Below are 20,717 nucleotides of genomic sequence, written 5' to 3' on the forward strand. Positions count from 1 at the left end.
CCACAGACTGAAGGACAAGAAGTTGGTGCAGCCAAGCAGAGGGGAAGAGAAGCACAATGTTCTGAAAGAGAACAAGGGCAACACAGAGATACAAGGAGGTGGAGAGAAACTCTGTCTTCCAAATGCACGGGATTCCGCAGCATTTGCAGAGCCTAGGGGCGAAGGGGTGAGCTGGGCCCTCCAGGAGAACAGAGGAGGCTCAGAGCTAGGGGAAGAGAGAGACCCAAGGAGGTTGGAGAAGCAGGTTGGAGGACCAAGAAGAAGCTTGGTCTTGGCCCAGGAAGTCCAGCCCTCCCCCCACTCACCTGCACAAACATCCTCTGAACTTGAACATCACTCTCAGGAAGCTCATCCTTTTCCAGAGGAAAGACAAAGAACAGGTAGAGGCACTGGAGGAGCAGGGCTGGGAGCCCAGACTCAGCAACTCTGCCCAGCGTCTCCTGCAAGGGAAGTTCAGACGTGACCAGGGCTGCAGAGCGCAGCTCCAGACCCAGACCGGAGAGGCCATCCAGCTCGCTTCTTTCAGCCCCGAACTTGGGGAAGTCACTTCATCTCTCTGGGTGACACATTCTCAATTAGGAATGGAGACAATTTTAGGGCCAGTGGGACAGCTGTGAAGATTAAGTTTACATAAAGCGTGTATTTTGCGCTAGGTAGACGTATCTTTTACGTGATAGAGAGATGAAGGGAAGGAAGGGGGAGGGCTGCTGCAGAGCAGAAATCAAGGGCATTCCTGGCAATCACACTGCTGATTTTGACAGGTTTCCTCCTGATGAGGGAACTGGAAACTCAGTCAGGAAGAGGTGGCAGAGAAGAAGTTCAAGCATCTGAATTAAGGACATGATCAGGGCCCTTTCCATCCCCTTGCTCAGATCCAAGACCTCAGCTTGACCCAAACAGCCCTATAGGTGAGGACCAATAACCCAGAGAGCCACACACCTCAACAGCCCCAGGGCTGCCAGACAGAGAGGAGACAAGGAGTCAGAACAGAGGGATCAGCCCGAGTGTGCAGCGCCACACGGCCTCTCTCCGCGGGCTCTGCCTGCAGCTCCGCCGCTATTACCGCACTGTAACCTCTGCACGTGTGCGCACATACATGAGCGTGAGAGAGCACGTGTGTGGCTAATATAAAGTATGCAATATCCCACCCTATGGGCTAAGGTGACAGACACGGTGGGTATGTTAGAAAAGAGAGAGAAAGAATGTACAGTCTGGGCCAGCACCAGGCTGCGGCTGCCTAAAGGTTTTCACTGCAGGGAGGGTCTGCCCCCTGTATTGGGCACATGCCCCTGCGTGGCCGCACTCACGGTGTCTCTTCCTGTCCTCTGAACTGCACCATCTCCCCAGAAAGCCAACTGGTTACTCTCTCACTGCTCTGGAGGCAGACTCCTCCCAGCAGAAAGCAAGGCTTTAGGTTAATTTTTACCGCTCGCGCTGAAAATAGGCCTTCCTCAGGGGGTGACGAGCCTGCACCTTGTGCTCCAGGTCACTGTCCCAGATGGTGATCCAGGCGGTTCACAGAGAGGAAATGTCAGGTGGGTGGTCCTCCCGCTGGTGAGCACCTGTTTGCCGTGCTCCTCTCCCGCTTCCTGGTGCTATCTCCAAATGCCCGTCAGATGCCCTTGTTCACCATTAGCCAGAGGGCAGCCACCACTCCAGCCTGGTTCCCTGCTGTTCCTAGTCTGGGCACCAGGACACTCACAGTGGGTGCTCTCACTAGACAGAGGAGCCTCTGGACCTGCCCTGCACAGGACTTTGGGTCATTTATGCTGATGGCCACAGCTTCTGGGGGCTGCTTCTGCCTGAGAGGCCACCAGTCATCAGCAGAGCACTCCCACGGTGGGATGAACACAGCCAGGATGGGGCCTGGATGGTAAGAAGGAATAGCAGCCGTTTTCATCTCTGGTGCAGCTCGGGGCAGGTGCCCACAGGCCTGGCTCCTTTAGTCTGAGTTCAGCAGGAGGCAGTAAAGAGCAGTGGCTCAAAGCATCAAGTCCGAGAGGCTGCACATCACAGGCAAACCTGATCTCTGTCCTCACTGTAATCTGACTCCTGGGGTCCTGGGAGGATTAACTGTACAGAGCATGGCACGTACCCAGCCCTGCCCTGACACACAGGAAATAGAGTCTGCACACACCACCCATCACTGATCCTCACACTAAGCCTAGAGCGGAAGCATTATTATCTCTAATTTTAACAGTAACAGCACAACAGAGATGCAAAGAAATCAAATCATTTGTTCAAGGCAGCACACGAGGTGAAAAGGCAGGACGTGATTAGGCAGGATTTCAGACTCTGAAGCCCATGTTCTTTATCCAAGGGGCACAGAGGAGGAAAAGCAATCAGTCAGTTTCGTGGAAAGAAAGCACCCTTGAGAAATTCCACTGCCTTGTGCTGGGACATTGGTGAGAAGTGCCCAGCCAGGGAGGCGGGGCCAGTGGGGCCTGGAACTTACGGAATCTGTCCCCGTGAGCATGTACACCCACTTCAGGAGTAGGTAACCATCCTGATCCACGTCCGCGTCTCCCTTCCATCGCAGCAGCTGCCCAGCTGCTACCCGTGCTTGCTCTGGCAACAGTGGGGAGGAGAGAAAGGTCACCAGCAGGGCAGTGCGGTGGCCAGGTCACCCAGCTCCCCCCACTTGGGCCCCTCTCTCCCTAAGGTTTGCCTCAGCACCCTCACGGCACGTCCACCTCTTGCACGCACGGCAGTGACGCCTGTATCTATACCAAACATTTCACACTCTGTCATCATTAATCTCCTTGGAGGGCAGCTTTTATTATGCCATCGTCCCTGTTCAACAACCATCAGTGGTTCCCTATTGCTAAATAATAAGAACACGCTCCTCAGCAATTGGACTTGCCACAATCCAGTGTCTTCTCCCCGCTTCCTATGTCACACAGCCCGTTTTGTCGCAGGGATTCCTCCATCTACACCATGCTCAAGCTATTCCTTCCCCCTGGAATCTCCTTCTGCTCTCAGCCTCATAGCCCAGGCTCTGGGGGTCCACCTCCATGAAGGAAAGCATGTGAGTCAGGAGACCTATAGCAGAAAGTCTGCTTGGCTTTGGTTTTGTGTGTGTGTGTGTGTGTGTGTGTGTGTATGTTGGTGGGGGAGCAGCGTGTGTGTGTGTATGTGTGTGTGTATATATATCACACATATATAGGGTAGGGTCAGTGGTGTGAGTGTGTGCATCTGTGTGTCCCTCCCAAGAGCAGCAAATTTTCCCAAGTTCCCCTTCTCTTCCCTCTTCTGGCCTTTTCTTTTGTTCTCCAGGGTCCTCAAGGTCAGAACCTGGCCTGCTGTACCTGTTCAAAGGCTCTACTCTAACTCCCCTAGAAAGCAGAGAGGGGCTTAGCCAGAGGCCTGGGAGGGGCCCGCAGAGCTGCTTTGCGCTCCATGAAGTTCTCCAGGACAGCTCTTCTCTTACCTGCAGGCTTTCCCACAAGCGCCTTCTGTATTTCTTGGGCAAACTGGTTGGAAACATCTTCAGCCAGCCTTTGAAGACTGGGAAAGCAGATGATCCCCACGGAGTGTTCCCAGGCCTGAAGCGCAACATGCAGGATTCACTCAGTGATGTCAAAGCTACAAAGCCAGGCATCAGAATCACCGCCCTGCCAGCCTAAGTCGCTTTCTCGGGTTCACGGAAAGCCGCTGAATCACCCACCCTCCAGCTCCCGCTGTCTCTTTACACTAGTACCTATGAATTCTTCAACTCATGCTGAGATCCAAACACACCCAGCTTTGACTCTGGACATCTCCCATGAACTCACGCTCCTGAAACACCAAACACACTTTACTGAACCCGTTGCCTTCCCCCCAAACCCAGTGTATCTTGTCTCAGGGAATGGCCCCACCGAGCACTCACCTGCTCTCGTAGGAAATTCCAAGACTAACTCTCTAGGTCCCTCCTCCCTCCCCTTCCTCACCATCAACTGCTGGGTCTCACTGATTCTCCTCTTACACTCTTGTCAAACCTCATGCAAATATTTTACTTTGGTAGTGCAAGTATTTCTTTCAGATAAATTCTAAAAGATAGAATTGTAGATTTTAAAAAGTGGGATTTTCAATTGCTGTTCAGTCGCTCAGTCGTGTCTGACCCTTTTCGTGCAACCCCTTGGGCCGCAACACACCAGGCTTCCCTGTTGTTCCCTATCTCCTGGAACTTGTTCAAACTCATGTCCATTGAGCCAGTGATACTATCCAATTAAAAGAGTGGGTTTTTTTCCCCTTTTTAAAGCGATTTGGTACCTATTACTAACTACTAACTCACTCTCCAGAAAAAGTTTACCAGACTAGCCTCCAAGGGCTCCCTGGAAAAGGGCTGATTTCTCTCCACCCACACCAACATCGAGCACTGTGGTGCTGTTTCATCCTAAATAAGAAAACTTACAGGAGAAAAAATATCTCATTTCAGTTGCAATCTTTGGGTAACGAGAGTGGATGAACACTTTTAATGCCTTTTGAATTGTCTGTTCTTACTCTTAGCCTATTATTCTGTTGGGTTTTTTATTATTTTCTTATTTATTTTTAAAATCTTTTTATGTACAAAAATCATTAACCTTTGGTCTATAACATTATCTCAATTTTTCGGAATCTGTCATTTCATCTTTAAATGTGGTATTGCTTGGTAAACTGTACAGAAATCTGAAATTGCTATGAAATGAAATTTCTCAGTCCACTCCTTTACTTTCTGGATTTAGTTCCCAGCTTAGGAAATCCTTTCCCAGTCCAACTTGTTGCTGTCATGGTTTTTAGTCTCCCATTTCTTTTAATTTCCTTTAAATCCTCTCTTATCTGTCCCTTTCATCTCTATCAATCTGGTCTTCTTCTTTTTTTTTTTTAAATTTTATTATTATTATTATTATTATTATTTTTACTTCGTTTTACTTTACAATACTGTATTGGTTTTGCCATACATTGACATATATGGGGAGGGAGGTGGGAGGGGGGTTCATGTTTGGGAACGCATGTACAACCGTGGTGGATTCATGTCAATGTATGGTCTTCTTTTTCCTCAGACTTTCTCTGATTATTGTTTAAAATACTATTTAATAGAAGTCTTACAATTCTGCCTGGGATGCCAGACTCGCTCCAGGATTTCCTCCAGTTTCCATAGTAATCCTGTTCCCAGGTCTGCTTTGCATGTGAGTCCTTTCCCTTTGTTCTCCCGTGTCGTCACAGGCTGAGTACAGAGCAGAGTGACTATCCTTGGCCCCGAACTTGAGTTCCTGGCAATTCCTGACCCCAGGTTCCCACCAGGGAGGCAAGCTGTTGTGTGCATTCCTGGCAATTAGCAGCCACTATGAAATGCAATTTGGTAGACTGTCATCCACCGCTCCCACTCACCAGCCATGTGAAATTATATTCCTTCCCAAAGACCTGACCAATTTTTTTTAAAGCTGAGATCCTTCTTCTAGAAAGGGTGAGAAAGACACAAAATTTCTAAAGGGAAATCATTCTCAGTGTGTTTCCTTGCAACAGATACTATGTTTGTTTAAAAGTAAAAACCTTTAAAACTCTTCTTGATATAAAAAGACACTACATACAAAACAAGGAGGCAGACTACAGATTGGGAGAAAATATTTGTAATGCATGTAACTGACAAAAGGCTGGTGTTTAGACCCCTATAAATTAATTTTTTAAAAGGCTGATTTTTTAAAAACAGGCAAATGAAGCAACAAACAACTTATTGAAAGATAAACAGAAAATTACTAATAATCAGGGAAGTGCAAACTATAACTGCAAGAAGATAGTTTATACTTTTCTGGTTAGCAGAAATGAAAAATCTGACAACCCCAAATGTAGGGAAAGTGAGGAACCATGAAACCCCCCTACCCTATGCTGGAGAGTTACTTGAAAGAACCTCTTTGAAGAAGCATCTAACATGATTAAATAAAGCTAAGGGGGCACATGTCCAACCACCCAGCAATTCCAATGCTAGAGAGACGTCTCTAAGCATATCCCTAAACATGCTGGCAGGTGTGCACAGGTGATATGAACAAGAAATATCTCTGCAATGTTATTTTTGATTGTGAAAAATTTAATGTTCATCAGTAGGATAATGAATGATTTGTGACAAATTTATATAAGGATATCACATAGCACTGAAAAAGAAAAAAGAAATAGAGCTGTATCAATACAGTTAATCCCAGAAATAGAATGTTGTGGAGAAAGCAAATTGTGAAAGTATATTACAGTTTGAGTCTACAAAAACTTGTGAGACTATACATAAATTACATGATATTATTACTTATGGTTATAAAAATACACCCATATTATTGTATAATTTATATACAGTTTTATAGGTATCTTAGAATGATACCATAATATACTTTTACAACTTGCTGTCTCTTTATCTATCAGTTCGCACAGGGCATGTTAATTCAGCAGGTTGGGAGTTACCCTTGGGAGTGAGCAGAAGGGGAATAAGTTCTTGAATTTATACACAGGTGGCTTTAGTTTATCCGAAATGCTGTTTTTCTTTTATATGGCTGGTGCATGCGTGCATGCTAAGTTGCTTCAGTCCTGTCTGATTCTTTGTGACCCTGTGGACTATAGCCCTTCAGGCTCCTCTGTCCATGGGATTCTCCAGGCAAGAATCCTGGAGTGGGTTGCCATGCCCTCCTTCAGGAGATTTTCCTGACCCAGGGCTCAAACCTGCATGTTACTTCTCCTGCCTTGACAAGCAGGTTCTTCACCACTAGCACCACCTGGGAAGCCCATATGGGTGGTAAGTACCTGGCTATTTATTTTGATTTGAGCAAAACTTTGTATCTGAAATAGTTGAAAAATTTTCAGCCTTATAAATGAACATAATCACACCTTTCCTTTGTAAATAAAATAAAGCAAATAAACAGTATATCAGAACTTTGCTAAAACTACAAAAACAACTAGGTGAATTTCAAGCACTATTTTACATAGGAGACCTCCAACAAATATTTGATACGTGAATGTATGATGATGGGACCCACATTATGCAAAATAATGGCCAAATGTGTTGCTGGTTTTGTGCCAAATGCTGTGCCAAGCACTGACACGCATCGTTTTCACTAATCCACGTAACATACCTTTGGGATTGGTATTATTATTATTCCCACTTTACAGAAACTGAGGCAGAACCAGGCGGTAACCTGAGATAACCAGTTAAGCAGCAGAGTGAAGAGATGAATTATCTCACACGTACCCAGATAGCATGTGCCTGTCTACGAAATGTATGGCTACCGCCTGGAAACCAGCTATCGCCTGGAAAAGTTCATCTCTGGAGAGAAAAGTCAGTCCTCCTGGCTGGGAATTTCAGTGGTACCATTATTTCCTTCCCCAGGACTAAGAACTCTGTGATATCTTCCTAACAAATGTCTATGCCTCCTCCCAGCGCTGGCAAACCCTCAAAAGGCTGATTTGCAGGCAGTTGACTCAGAGGCATTGAGATTGTCTTTGAGCAGTGGGACTCCAGGAGACACTCTACAATAAAACTAATTGGGCCACTGTGAGCTGAACAGTAATTGTACACTCAGCCAGATTCTCCCAAGGCTCTCACTCCTTCCTGGGACCATGATGGCTACTTCTCGAGGCCCCATGAACTCTTTCGGGCCATTGGGGTGCTATTTAATGCACAGAGGCAATCATTTACTGAATGGTCCCATGGAGACCCCAAAGAGTTAAGGCGACTTTCAAAAGGAACTAATTTTCTCCCCAAATTGGGATTTGCATGCTGGGAGAATATTGCTCAATATTTTAAAAAATTTTTATTCACTTACATTCTCTGCGCTGCACCATCATGTCTTGCGGCTGTCCCCTCCCATGGAAAAAAGAAGAAGCAAATGATGCTCTGGTCTCCAGAGCATAAGGAATGACAGCAGCTCTAGAGGAAATGAGAGAAAACCTTGGCTTTGAAAGACAGAGAACCTGGTCAGTTTTCAAGCGTGACTGCCATATTGCTATCTCTTCATTGCTGCAAAGTTTGATGATTTGGCCTTTAAGTAAACTCAAAACATTTCAGAGACTTTACATGAGTTTCCCCTGCTAATTCTCTCCTTTGTAAGCAGAAAAAAAAGTGATGCATCAAAAGTTCATTAACATAACAAAAATAGTGTTCCCCGGAGAAGGGAATAAACCATGTGGCAGGCCCCCCTCTGAAGTGGATTAGGGCCAGAGATGAACAAGAGGCGTATTTATCCTCACCCTCCCCTCTGGATGCCACACTCGGAAATAACTCTTGGTCACGTCACTTCTCTCTCTTCCATAGTCAGTTGACTCCATGCTGGGTTTATATAAGAATAATTGACCACATCCAACAGTATAAACTGGGTACCACTGGCTGAGCAGTTAGCCTAAGAGTACCTACGCACGCGCGCGCGCACACACACACACACACACACACACACAAATACAACTGACTTAGTTTTAATTCCAATCCCCAACACTAGGAAATAAATGGATTCCTGCTTGTGTTACCCACTGTTCTGATTATCTATTGCTGTATAACAAACAAGCCCAAATTGAGTGGCTTAAAATAACAGCAGTCATTTATTTTTCTCATGGACCTGCAGTTCAGGCAGAGCTCAGCAGGAACAGCTTTTCTCTGCTTCCCTCGGCTGGGGTGGTGAACAAGGGCTAAGAGATCCGAGATAGCACACTCACATGGCTGGAAAACTGTGCTGCCTATCAGTAGCAGCGCAGCCGCACTGTCAGGAGCTTCGGTTCTCTCCACATGGGCTTTTATTCAGGGCTGCCTGGGCTTCCTCACAGCATGGCAGCTGGGGTCTAAGAGCAAGTATTCCAAGTGACAGGGAGAAGCTACAATTCTCTTGAGACCTGAGCCAGGAAATGTCATTTTTGCCCTATTCAGTTAGTCAAGCCATCACAAACCCATCCAGATTCCAGGGGAGGGGACACAGATGTCACCTCTTGAAGGGAGCAGTGTGAACCTATTATCAGTATCCCTAATCTACCAAATGCACAGAGTTGCCTTTTTCCCCATGTCATCCCACCCCTGAGATTGTCTGTCCCAGACAGGGAGGAATTTTACACTAATTGCCAAGGATTCCCCATCGTCTAGCTGCCTGCTTTCTCTCAAAGTACATATTCTAAGGACAATCTTCAACAACCACACCTGTGACTCTACTTTCTCCATCTATTATTGCCCAATATCTATATGCAATGAGAGGATGTGAATGGTTCCCTTTTCCCTAAAGCAAAGTCAACGGAAGGCCAACAGGACCTGCCCATACTTGTCAGAGGAAGGCCTTCTCTTGCTCTAAGAGCTTGTGATAGGAAGATTTCAGAAAGACCAAAGCCCAAGGCTCTTCAATGGTCCATTGACTCCTTCCCGCCAGCACCACTCTGCACCCTGGGAAGTCACTGGCTCTGTGCTGCTTCCTGCGTGATCCAATAAACCACCTCCTTGTCTGCACCATTCTGGAGTCACCTCCCTAAACAACACAAGTGCAAGGAGTGGCAGTCTTTCTGAACTCAAGGAGACATAGGAAAGTCTTGACTGGCCACTTGCCACTTAGCAACCCACTTGCTAAGAGGGTTCTTTGCAAACAAACTTACAGAACTGTTTTATGGATATACAATTCAGAAGAGAGTTTTTACAAGCTTGATACATTGTAATCCAATGGCCATACTCAGGCTTCATCTACAGCTCAGATTTTATCTGCACTACAGCCCCTCCCCCCCCCAAAAAAACCAACTTCCCACCTTCCCCATGTGCCTTTCTGCTACCAGTTCTTAATTAAGAAGCTTGAGAGCTATAGTTCTGGCAGGATTTTATTGGTCAGAATTTAATAGGAACAGCAGGTTTGTAGACATATGGGCCTTAAAAGAATATAGATTTTAAGAAAATGATAACAAAAAGGAAGAAAGAAAAAGCTGGTGACAGTCTGCCTCTACAGAGCTCATCAGAGGTGGGCTCGAGAGGTCCAAAACATAGCAGATTTTGTCAGCAGTTTTGGGGATCATGGTAACTAATGGGATTTCAAGCCACACATGTGTAGTCAGTTTCCGAGAGACTGGTGGTAAGGGAATGGGCGCCATGTCTACGTTCCATGTGCTGTGGACTTTACAACCCTCATCTGATCTCCCCTCACGGTATCCCAGCAAAGTGGTACTGATTCCACTTTACAGATGAGGAAACGAAGGCTCAGTAAAATTTAGTAGCTTGCTCAAGGATGCTCAGCTAATAAGCAGTGGAGCTGGGTCTGGAGCCCTGCTGTTTGACTCCAAATCCCATGTATTCAACAATAGGGCCATCGTTCTTCCTGTGATTAGGAAAGAGTTTGGGAAACAGGAACCAATATTGATGTTAGGTTAATAGGGACCACTTGCTATCCATGAGGTCAGTGTGTATATAGGGTCAGGTAGCACAGATCAGTGATGTGGCTTGGGTGTATTAGAGAGTGAGGGACTAGGGTAAACTAAGAGGCCAAGACCATTTTCTGTTTAAAGAGGTGCCCCAACCGTCTCCATCCAATTATCACTATTGGAGCTACAAATATTTTCAGAGGAATTTGAAATCTGAGTCTCACATGAAAACTTTCCACTTTGAAGAAATGGCACCAATTCATTTTTGAATGAATTCAATTTTGAGAGTCCCTTGGACTGCAAGGAGATTAAACCAGTCAATCCTAAAGGAAATCAGTCCTGACTATTCATTGGAAGGACTGAAGCTGAAGCTGAAACTACAAGACTTTGGCCACCTGAAGTGAAGAACTGACTCCTTGGAAAAGCCCCTGATGCTGGGAAAGATTAAAGGCAGGAGGAGAAGGGGACAACAGAGGACGAGATGGTTGGATGGCATCACTGACTCGATGGACATGAGTTTGAGCAAGCTCTGGGAGTTGGTGATGGACAGGAAAGCCTGGCGTGCTGCAGTCCATGGGGTCATAAAGAGCTGGACATGACTGAGTGACTGAACTGAATTCATTTTTAATTCCTAGAAGCCAAACAAACCATTTTAGGTCCTACTCAGTATCCTCTGTTCTGGACAGTTACAGGTAAAACCTCTATTGGTCTTCCTTACTTTCATAGCACCAGGCCCAAAAGAGATTATAGAAACTCAATAAATAGCTCCTCTGTCCATGGAATTCTCCAAGCAAGAATATTAGAGTGGATAGCCATCCCCTTCTCCAGGGGGTCTTCCAACTCAGGGATCAAACCTGGGTCTCCTGCATTGCAGGCAGATTCTTTACCATCTGGGCTACTAGGGAAGCCCAGATATTTGTACAACAAAAGAATGAATTTTCAAATCAACAATCTGGGGAGAGGCAAAGAGGTATGAAGCCCTGGCTCCCAGGTGCAGAGCCTTTCATCAGAGCTAGGGCTGCTCAGAGGGGTGGGAATGATACAGTGCTATGGCCGAATCCATACGCTTTCCCAGCGACTTGGTGGGTGAGGGGCAGCAATTCTCACATTTTTCCTTTTTAAGGCAAAGTTGATCTGAGAACTGGGTAAAATTGCCTCTCAGAAGTTGGAGTCATCAAAACAGGAAGGGCTGGGAATGAGAAACCTAAGTGGCCTCTCTTTATCTAGTTGCTCTTTTCCAGTATGTTCCCTATGCACCAGTTATCCAATCTGCAAAATGGGATATATGGAACATACTCGTCCAAAACATGGGGAAAATTATGAATTCATAGACAGTAAATTACTTGGCAATTTTTTACAGAAAGGCATGCCTAAGTATTCAGTGCATCCTATAAATATGATCCCAAGAAAATTCTGAGTCATCTTTGGAAATCATTAAGTATTTCTAGTTAATAGGTTAGAGGAAACATATTAGCAAAGGGATTTCCCAGTAAAAATCTACCAAAGCCTCCACCTGGATATCCAAGTCTATTTTCAAATGTGAAAGTATCTCATATTCTCCATACTTTGAATGTAAGTACTGGATTTTGCAATCATATCCCAAAATCAATGGTCAAGCAAAAACTAAGTCTTCAAAAAAGATGCTTGTTTAACTCTACAATTAGACTTTAACACACTCAACTCCAAGGCAGACCTCACTAGCAGGAACTTTATTCCAAGACAATAAAGAAAATTCCTTGTACCCAAACTGTTCTCAGCTGCCACCAGCCAGAGTGCCAACCCAGTGGACAGGCTGGGCTTTTCCTGTGTGTCTGCAGCCAAGGAAGGGAATATTGCTCCGCTGCTCCCCAGTGATTACATCTCAGTTTGCGTTATTGACACAGCTTAGGTTCTGACTCTCCCAGGCCCTGGTGTTGAGTCACCAGCCACCCTGCCACTCACATGTCAGGACACGGATTCCTTTCTTGGCTTCCAAAGGAGCAGGTTTCTCCTCTGGCTCCTAAGCAGGGATTGAACAATATCATTGTTGAACAATGTCCTTTTTTAACGAAAGAGACAGTAGTACTCAAGAGCCAACTGTCCATCCTTTCCAAGTCCATCCTCACCCTGGAGATAAGCCTTGTTGCTATCTTTATTAAACAGCACAACACTCTCCTCTAAGCAACCAATCAGAGACCACACATGATGATATTAAAACCACCGACTCCAGCTTCCAATCATCCCAGAAGTGTCCCCAGAGTGCTGTATCATCTTTTTACAGTTTCAAAAATTAGAATACCAACCTTTAGGAACAGTGGGAGAAGATTCAACAGGCTCTTCTGTTGTTCAGCAGGGCTCCTGGGAGCCAACTGCTGGTATTCCAGAAACTTCCTTTCTAGCATCTCCCAGAGGGCAGTGGGGCCGGGGGTCTGCCCTCCTGGTGGGAAATCAGGCTGCGCAGCATCAGGCTGGCCTTTATTTTTGGAACCTGGATCCTCAGCTCTGTCTTCAGCCTCTGAGACATCTTTCGCCTCCATGCCTCAGCAAAGCAAATCTGAATTAAGAACAAAAGAGAAAACTGAACAGTCCCATCACAACACTTTCTGATGAAGCTGATTGTGGAACGAAATATCATCCTCATTTAGCCCAGTTCCTATAGCAGATGGTTCCTCTAAGAATCTGAAACTGACTAAAATAAGGAACACTTCTGAAGAAAGAGGTTCCAACCTAGATGTGGCTCATACTGACAGTCTAACATTTGCCCGGCACCATCCTGGGCTGTTTACACATACTCCCTCACAAGAGACATGGGCGCTCTTATTTTCTCTGTTTAAGTAAGGAAACTGATGATCCAAAAGGCACCCAGGCAATGAGACGTCCAGCTGAAATGTAAACCTTTAATACCAAACCTATTTTTTTTTTATCTGACACTACTCCTCTTTAAGAATGCTGAGTAAATAGAAAAAGCATGTAAATGTCCCTCGATATTTGCAGAGGCTTGTAATTCCATATCTTCTATTTTAACTCCATCACGTGAGACTAAAAGGGTGCAAGTTCTTCATTCTCAGCATTATTAGCTTCACACTCAATATTTTTAGAGAACTTTACCCTCAGAATGACTCTTGAACTCCCCAAGTTAACTTTAAAGAAGCTCTCTGTTAGTACACACAAAGCCGATGTTTACAAGCTGGGAAGCCGGGGTCAGCAGGCCTGAGGACAGGAATATAGGCCGTGTGTGCATGCCCAGTTGCTCAGTCCTGTTTGACTCTCTGCATGCCCGTGGACTGTAGTCCTCCAGGCTCTTCTGTCCATGGGATTTTCCAGGCAAGAATACTGGCATGGGTTGCCATGCCCTCCTCCAAGGGATCTTCCCAACCAAGGAATTGAACCCGTGTCTTGTGTCTCCTGCATTGGCAGCCAGATTCTTTACCACTAGGACCACTGGGAAGCCCATAAAACTGGCCAAAGGCCTATTTACCAGGTCGGTAGCCCTGAGAAAGTGCTGCTATTTGTGCCTGTGACTTTTCAATTGCCATACTCTGCTGCTGAGGCAGGACAGGCCCCCAGCACAATAGAAGCTTGTTTGTTGTTTGTCTGTCAGGAGTGTAGGAAACTCCGAGCAGAGACCAGAGTGCCAAGGTTCCCTGCAAGATGCCCTTCCCAACCATGATGTCTCCATGATGGGCACATATGTGCCCATCCTGGAATCCAGCCAGCAACTGACAGCCACCAACTGAGGGATGGCGACCAGACAGATGGACACAGAGGTGGGTCCACAGCGTTTTTCTCTGGGCTAAGAAGCTGAGGAGGCTCATCGTGGTTTATTCTGAGCCCAAACACTGAATCCTTAGAATTCCCACTAACTAAAGATCACACGGCCGCATGAGCCATCCTTTTTTGAAATGTTCTCACCTTTTAGGTACAAAGCTTCTTGAGCCCCTGCTCTTCTTCTATCAAACATACTCTCACACTTCATTTGCAGAAGTCATTTTCTTATATAAAAGTCATGTATATTCAGCATCAAAAATTGGGAAGGAAAAAAACATCAGGAAGAATATCAAGCCGGCCTACATCCAGAAAGTTGACCATTGATATTGAAGCTATTCTTACAAATATATTGTTTAATAATATCATTGAAACAAACTTTTTTTTCTTCCTTTTTTTTAAAATTTTTATTTTTACTTTATTTTACTTTACAATACTGTATTGCTTTTGCCATACATTGACATGAATCCACCATGGGTGTACATGCCTTCCCAAACATGAACCCCCCCTCCCACCCAAACTTTTTATTTGTACTTTTGCTTTCATTGGTTGGTTGGCTGGGACCTCATTGGGGTTTATTTATTTCCATTTGGGGCTTGACCCTCAGTTGCAGAGCTTCCCAGGTGGCTAAGTGGTATAGAAACCGCCGGCCAAGCAGGAGACATAGGAGATGAGGGTTAAATCACTGGGTCAGGAAGATCCCCTGGAGGAGGAAATGGCAACCCGCTCCAGTAATGTTACCTGGGAAATCCCATGGACAGAGGAACCTGGCGGGCTCTAGTCCGCGGGGTCGCAGAGAGATGGACGGGACTGAGATCCCAAGCACTCAGCACCTCAGGGGCAGGTGGCAGCTGCCTCACATTTCTCAGTCTCAGCACCATCTCCCTCCTGACCAGGCCCAGGTTCCTCTCTGGCGCTGATTGTTTATTCACTTTTCCCCCATTCCCGTCTACCCCACCCCACCCAGCCCACCTGCATGATAGCATGGGTCCTTATAAAACACAGCACGATTTCTGAGGGCATCATTTTAATTTCCCCCAATGCCTTTTTGCATCTTTCCTCAACTTACTTTCTCACTCAACATTATGACTTCAGACCCAAGCATGTGGCTCTGTATTTGTCAACCTCGTTTCCTCTGACTGTTGCTCCGTGTTACACACTGGGCATCATGTGACTGTTCGACTTGTTCACTCCACAGTGGATGGGCCGATTGCCTGAGACTTCCTGTCCTGCCTCCATCCTGTCCTGGACATTCCCACCAGGCTCCCCTCACGGGGCTGCATGTGACTGGCTCTGGGTACATACACCTAGGCGGGAGTGCTGAGTCAAGAATATATGTCTCTTGATTCAACCAAGTACAGTCGACTAAGATGCCTCCAGAAAGCTGGTGCCGAGCCTCACTCCCCCACCTCCAAAGGCTCCTCTGCCGTCTCCTCCACACCCCTGCTGGACATCACCCTGCTCTCTCATATTTGCCGATCAGAATGGGGTAAAGCGGCCCCTCATGTTAATCCGCATCTCTCACAGTGAGTCTGAACATCTCTTTATATGACTCACCGTCTTCAGGATTTCCTCTCCTGAAAAATGACCATTCCAAACCTTTGCTTATTTGTCTTTGCCTATCTTTTTCTTGTTGCTTTGAGACAGTATATTCTAAAAATAGATCTCGTGTTGCCTTTAAAAATAGCTAATATCTTCTCTCAATCCATTTCCTCATAACTTAGTTCATGACTTTTTTATGTCACAAAAAAGTATCATGACTACTTCCTATGTCGTTAAAAATCCCCTACATCTTCATTTTTAATGGTGTGTAGTGCCTGTAGAACCGTGCTGATCCTTCATTAAACGGATCCCCTACATGTAGGCATGTAAGTCATTTCTAATTATTCACTGCTGTAAGCAACACTGTGACAATAACACTGATGTCTAAGCCTTTTCATCTATTCATGGTTAAACAACAGTTTACATTCCTAAAAGGAAATAGCTGGATTTAAAGACAGGTAAAATTTTTAGGCTCTTGACATATATTTCCAAACAGCTTTTCCCAAAACACCTCATCAATGTACAGTCTTCCTACCAAGCACGTGCCGGATTTGACACTTCCTTAGTTACTGCTTTTTTTTTTTTTTTCAATTCTTGCTGATTTAGTTTAAAAGCTGATTAAATGGCATCCAACAGGCTCATCAGAAGAGGCTTACCATCGCTAGCCATCATGGATATGCAAATCAAATCCACAATAAACTACCACCTCACACCTGTCGGGATGGCTATCACCAAAATGAACACAAATAACAAATATTGACAAGGTTTAGAGACAAGCAAACCCTTGTAGACTGTTAATAGAAAAGTAAGTTGGTGTAACCTCCATGGAAAACAGTATGGAGGTTTTCCAAAATCCTGAAAATAGAACTACCTTATAAGCCAGAAATTCCACTGCTGAGTATACATCAAAAAACAAAACAATAATTTGAAAAGATAGAGGCAACCCAAAGTTCATAGCAGCATCATTTACAATTGCCAAGATACGGGAGCAACCTAAGTATCTATCCACAGGTCCATGGGTAAAGAAGATGCGGTACTATGTACAACTATATGTCTCAGCCATAAGGAAGAACGAGCATTTGGCATTTACGTCAACATGGATGAACCTGGAAGGCATCACACTAAGTGAAGGAAGGCATACAGAGAAAGACAAATCCTGTATGGTATCACTTATAGGTAGAACCTAAAAAATAAAAGGAACTAGTGAATATAACAACAACAAGAAATAGACTCACAGATATAGAGAAAAAACTAGCGGCTACCAGGAGGAAGTGGAAGAAAGCAAGACAAGATTGTGGTAGGAGAAAAAGAAGCATAAAGTATTAGGTATAAAATAAGCTGTAAAGATGGGGCTTCCTTGGCAGAGCTAGTGGTAAAGAACCCACCTGCCAATGCAGGAGACATAAGAAACGTGGGTTTGATCCCTGGGTCGGGAAGATCCCCTGGAGGAGGGCATGGCAGCCCACTCCACTATGCTTGCCTGGAGAATCCCATGGACAGAGGAGCCTGATGGGCTACAGTCCATGGGGTCGCAGAGAGTTGGACGCAACTGAAGCAACGTAGCAGCAGCAGCAAGCTATAAAGATAGGTTGCACAACATGGGGAATATAACCAGTATTTTATAATAGGTATAAATGGAGTATAACCTTTAAACACTGTGAATCACTGTATCTCTCTGTTGTATCTCACTATGTATTTTGTTAGATGTGCTTTTGTCTGCCTGCTATTCAGTGTCCTTTCAGGCTCCTTGTGGTGGTTTTCTGGTGTCAGATAGATGCCACATGTTCTCATTTCAAAAGCTCCCTGTAGGGGAATCCCAACTGTTCCCCTGGCATGAATTACCCCCAAGAGCTGCATATCCACTAAATGTCAGCTTTGTGAAAGGAGACCGCTGCACCTTCATCAGCTGCTGCTGCTGCTGCTGAGTCGCTTCAGATGTGCCCGACTCTGTGCGACCCCGGGGACAGCAGCCCACCAGGCTCCTCTGTCCCTGGGGTTCTCCAGGCAAGAATACTGGAGTGGGTTGCCACTTCCTTCTCCAAAGCATGCATGCATGCTAAGTCGCTTCAGTTGTGTCTGACTCTGTGCGACCCCATGGACAGCAGCCCGTCAGGCTCCTCTGTCCCTGGGATTCTCCAGGCAAGAATACCGGAGTGGGTTGCCATTTCCTTCTCCAACCTTCATCAGGGGTTGGCATGAAGTAGAAGCTCATAAAATGTTACTATATGAACAAATGAACGAATGAACCTGCATGCTGGTGGCAGCCAACCTCTCTGTATACAGCCCAGACCTCGCTTCTAATAAGTCCTTTTTCTACCTGGATTTCCCCCAGACTCTGAAAGCCATTATATCTCAATCAAACAGACATTCTCATCATCAACAAAACCAGCCTAAGTCCAGCACAGACATCACAGTACACGGGACGAGGCTACAGTCGATCTAGGCTTGGCTGTATCACATAAAAGTCATCTTGGGGCTACATCTGCAGGTGCGACTAAATGATTCATTCACTAAAAGGTATCAGAGGCCCTGCTAACCCACCACATTTCTAGGATAAGCAGGTGAGAAGAAACAGTGAGTTTCAAGCTGTGAAAATGTGATCCTGGGGAACAAAGCTGGACACCCAGGGGAAATATCAGAGCCCCTCAGATCCCCTCTGAAGTTAAGAAGCCACGTTTACTAAAGCGTTCCCTTGAAAAGACTGAGATTTTCAAAAAAACAAGAATTTCTAACAAAACGGGATCTGGGAATCATGTGGAGAAGTTATCTGACTCAAATATCAAGTTGTGGCCTTCTCTCCTGTCCTGTAGGTCTGCTTCAGTTTTGTTTGTAAAGGGAAGGAACTGGGGAGTAGCCTGTCAAGGCCGTATGAAGCACAGCAAGAAGAAACCATTCTAATCCACTTTGTTATCAGGAGCGTCTTCTTTCCTCTGTAAACAGATGCAGGCACCAGCACAGACTCTGGAGCCAGGCTGCTCCATTTTGAACTTCATGGGCTTAGACCAAGTGAAACCTGTCCCAGGCTCAGTGTCTTCATTTGTGAAATGGGATAATAATAGGGCCCCTCAGAGGGAATGGAGTCAGAGCTCTAGCACGGCATTTATCAGAGCCTTCTCGGTACAGGATTTACCTGCATCCCTTCATGTAGTCTTCCTGCCATCTGGCAATGTCACAGCTATCAGCCTTTGTTTGCAGATGGTACTAAGGCTCAGAGCAGAGAAGTGACCTGCCCGAGGTCCCATTGTGAGTCAGTAGCCCAAGTCGGGTCCACCTTGGGTCTATAGACAGCTCTGCAAACCAGAGGCTGAGCTCAAACAAGGGCTCACTTAGGGCACAGGGAAGAGAGAGGGGCTTGGCCAGGTACCATGCTAGAAAGTGTTTTGGAGAAGTAGAAGTTTGGAGAGGGATGAAAGGAAAGATGACCTGGCAGGATGAGAAGGCTGGAGGCTACAAGGGGTCCCAGGGGACTCCAGGGAAACACAAGGCCCCACTCTGTGCCAGCAAGTTATTTCCCAGTTCAGGTCAGGCTCAGGGCATGTGACATGTAGCCCAGCTTAGTCATGTCCCCTCCGCATGCCTCACCAGGCAGACTAGAGGCCCTGCCTTTCTGAAGCCTGGATGTGGCTGTGAGAGGCAGGCAACTGTGCAAGTACCTGCCCACTCACGCTGCCCCCAGGTAGAGGGGGCTGCAGGGCTGAGACGGGAGTCAAAGGCCTAGAGGCCTGTCCCAGCTTGGTGCTGTGCTGCCTCAAGCAAGCTACTTCCCTTCTCTGAGTTGAGGTTTCTCCTTGTTGAACTGGCCCTGGTGATCTCAGTTCCACCCTCTGGCCTTTACACACTGACCGCAGAAGAGATGCAGGCCAGTGAGTCAGTGCAGAAGGGCTGGAGAGGTGCTTGAGTGGGCTGAGAGCCTGTGGGTGTGTGTTGTGAAGGGCGCAGGCCAGCTGCTGTGTAGGAGCCAGATGACACGTCTGCAGTGACCTGAGAAGGGGAACTCCCTATGACCTCAGGGACACGGGCTGGGAACGTCCATCTACCCTGCATGGATCCCTAGCACTATCGGAGCTTTATAATGTCTCAGAAGCAAAACATCCAGGGCACCCTGCTCACAGCTGCTATGCAGGAGGCCAACACCTGCAGCCTGAAGAATCATCCGGATGACTGACGCTTGAGCTGCTAAACCCACCTTCAGCTGACTGCTTCATCCCTGACTTCCTGTGGGATGATTTGCCAATGGGTAGAAGTCTCAGGATGTTATATATGATTTAGCAACCCTTGGAGTTAAAATGTCAGGAAGCTATTCTGGAGGAAATGTGTGGAGGTGTGTGGAGCCACCCTCCAATAGGGTATGTCAGAAGAAACCTGGGACTCACTGCATCCTATGGGGAAGCTCAGAATTAGTGGTAAAGAGTTGCTATGATAAAATTCAAGATGGAAGTGCCCCCTCCATTTCTTGTCAGCCTGTATGACTGTTAACCCTTTCTGGATTTACCATCCACATCAGGGGCACGGTCCCCAGGCCCCAGCGCTGGGGGAGCCTCTAAACCAGGTGACAGAGAGCAGAACAGCAACTTTCCATGTAACTGCTGCAAACGACCTGCGTTCCTTTCCATTCAAAAGTCAGGTCCTCACTGTATGTCAGCAGATCCAAACGCTGTTGCTCCTGAGTCCACAAGAGACTGGCCTCAACCTGGAGCTCTCGAGGGGAAAAAAATCACAAAACCAACCTTGTTCCAAAAACAAGTGCGGGGTGGGGCTCAGCCTCACTTCCTTCCCCACCATTTCATGTTAACAGGAGAGCTTACAAGCAAATGAAAATGGGGAGGGGTGGACGGAAGTTACAATTACTTGGATGCTCCGTTCACTCCACAGCCTACTGTTAATCAAAAGCACTGAGGTGGAAAAGAACACTAGCATTAGAGAAACGTAGATTAAAAGCACACTGAGATTCCAGGACGCATCTGTGAGAATGTCTTTAAAAAAAAAACATACAAAATCGATGCCTGCTGACAAGGATGGAGGGCAACCGCAACCATCACTCTCGCTGCTGTGAATGCAAATGGTGCGGCCACTTTGGAAGACAGTTCAGCAATTTCTGAGGAAGTTAAACGTATACTCGCCCC

At 46.2% G+C, this 20,717-nt stretch overlaps 1 protein-coding gene across 1 annotated transcript in view; it reads right to left on the minus strand.

Moving 5' to 3' along the window:
- Window positions 1-12,824, minus strand: part of WDFY4 (WDFY family member 4) — a 232,750-nt gene extending 219,926 nt beyond the window's left edge. Inside the window, exons 1-4 of the mRNA XM_052640371.1 lie at window positions 12,591-12,824; window positions 3,431-3,545; window positions 2,456-2,568; window positions 306-440 (exon numbers count right to left, since the gene is read on the minus strand). Of these exons, the coding sequence (XP_052496331.1) occupies window positions 306-440; window positions 2,456-2,568; window positions 3,431-3,545; window positions 12,591-12,824 (597 nt within the window). The remainder of the gene's footprint in view (window positions 1-305; window positions 441-2,455; window positions 2,569-3,430; window positions 3,546-12,590) is intronic.
- Window positions 12,825-20,717: the final 7,893 nt, after the last annotated feature.

Source organism: Budorcas taxicolor, chromosome 5 (assembly GCF_023091745.1).
Source record: "Budorcas taxicolor isolate Tak-1 chromosome 5, Takin1.1, whole genome shotgun sequence".
Taxonomy (NCBI): Eukaryota; Metazoa; Chordata; class Mammalia; order Artiodactyla; family Bovidae; genus Budorcas; species Budorcas taxicolor.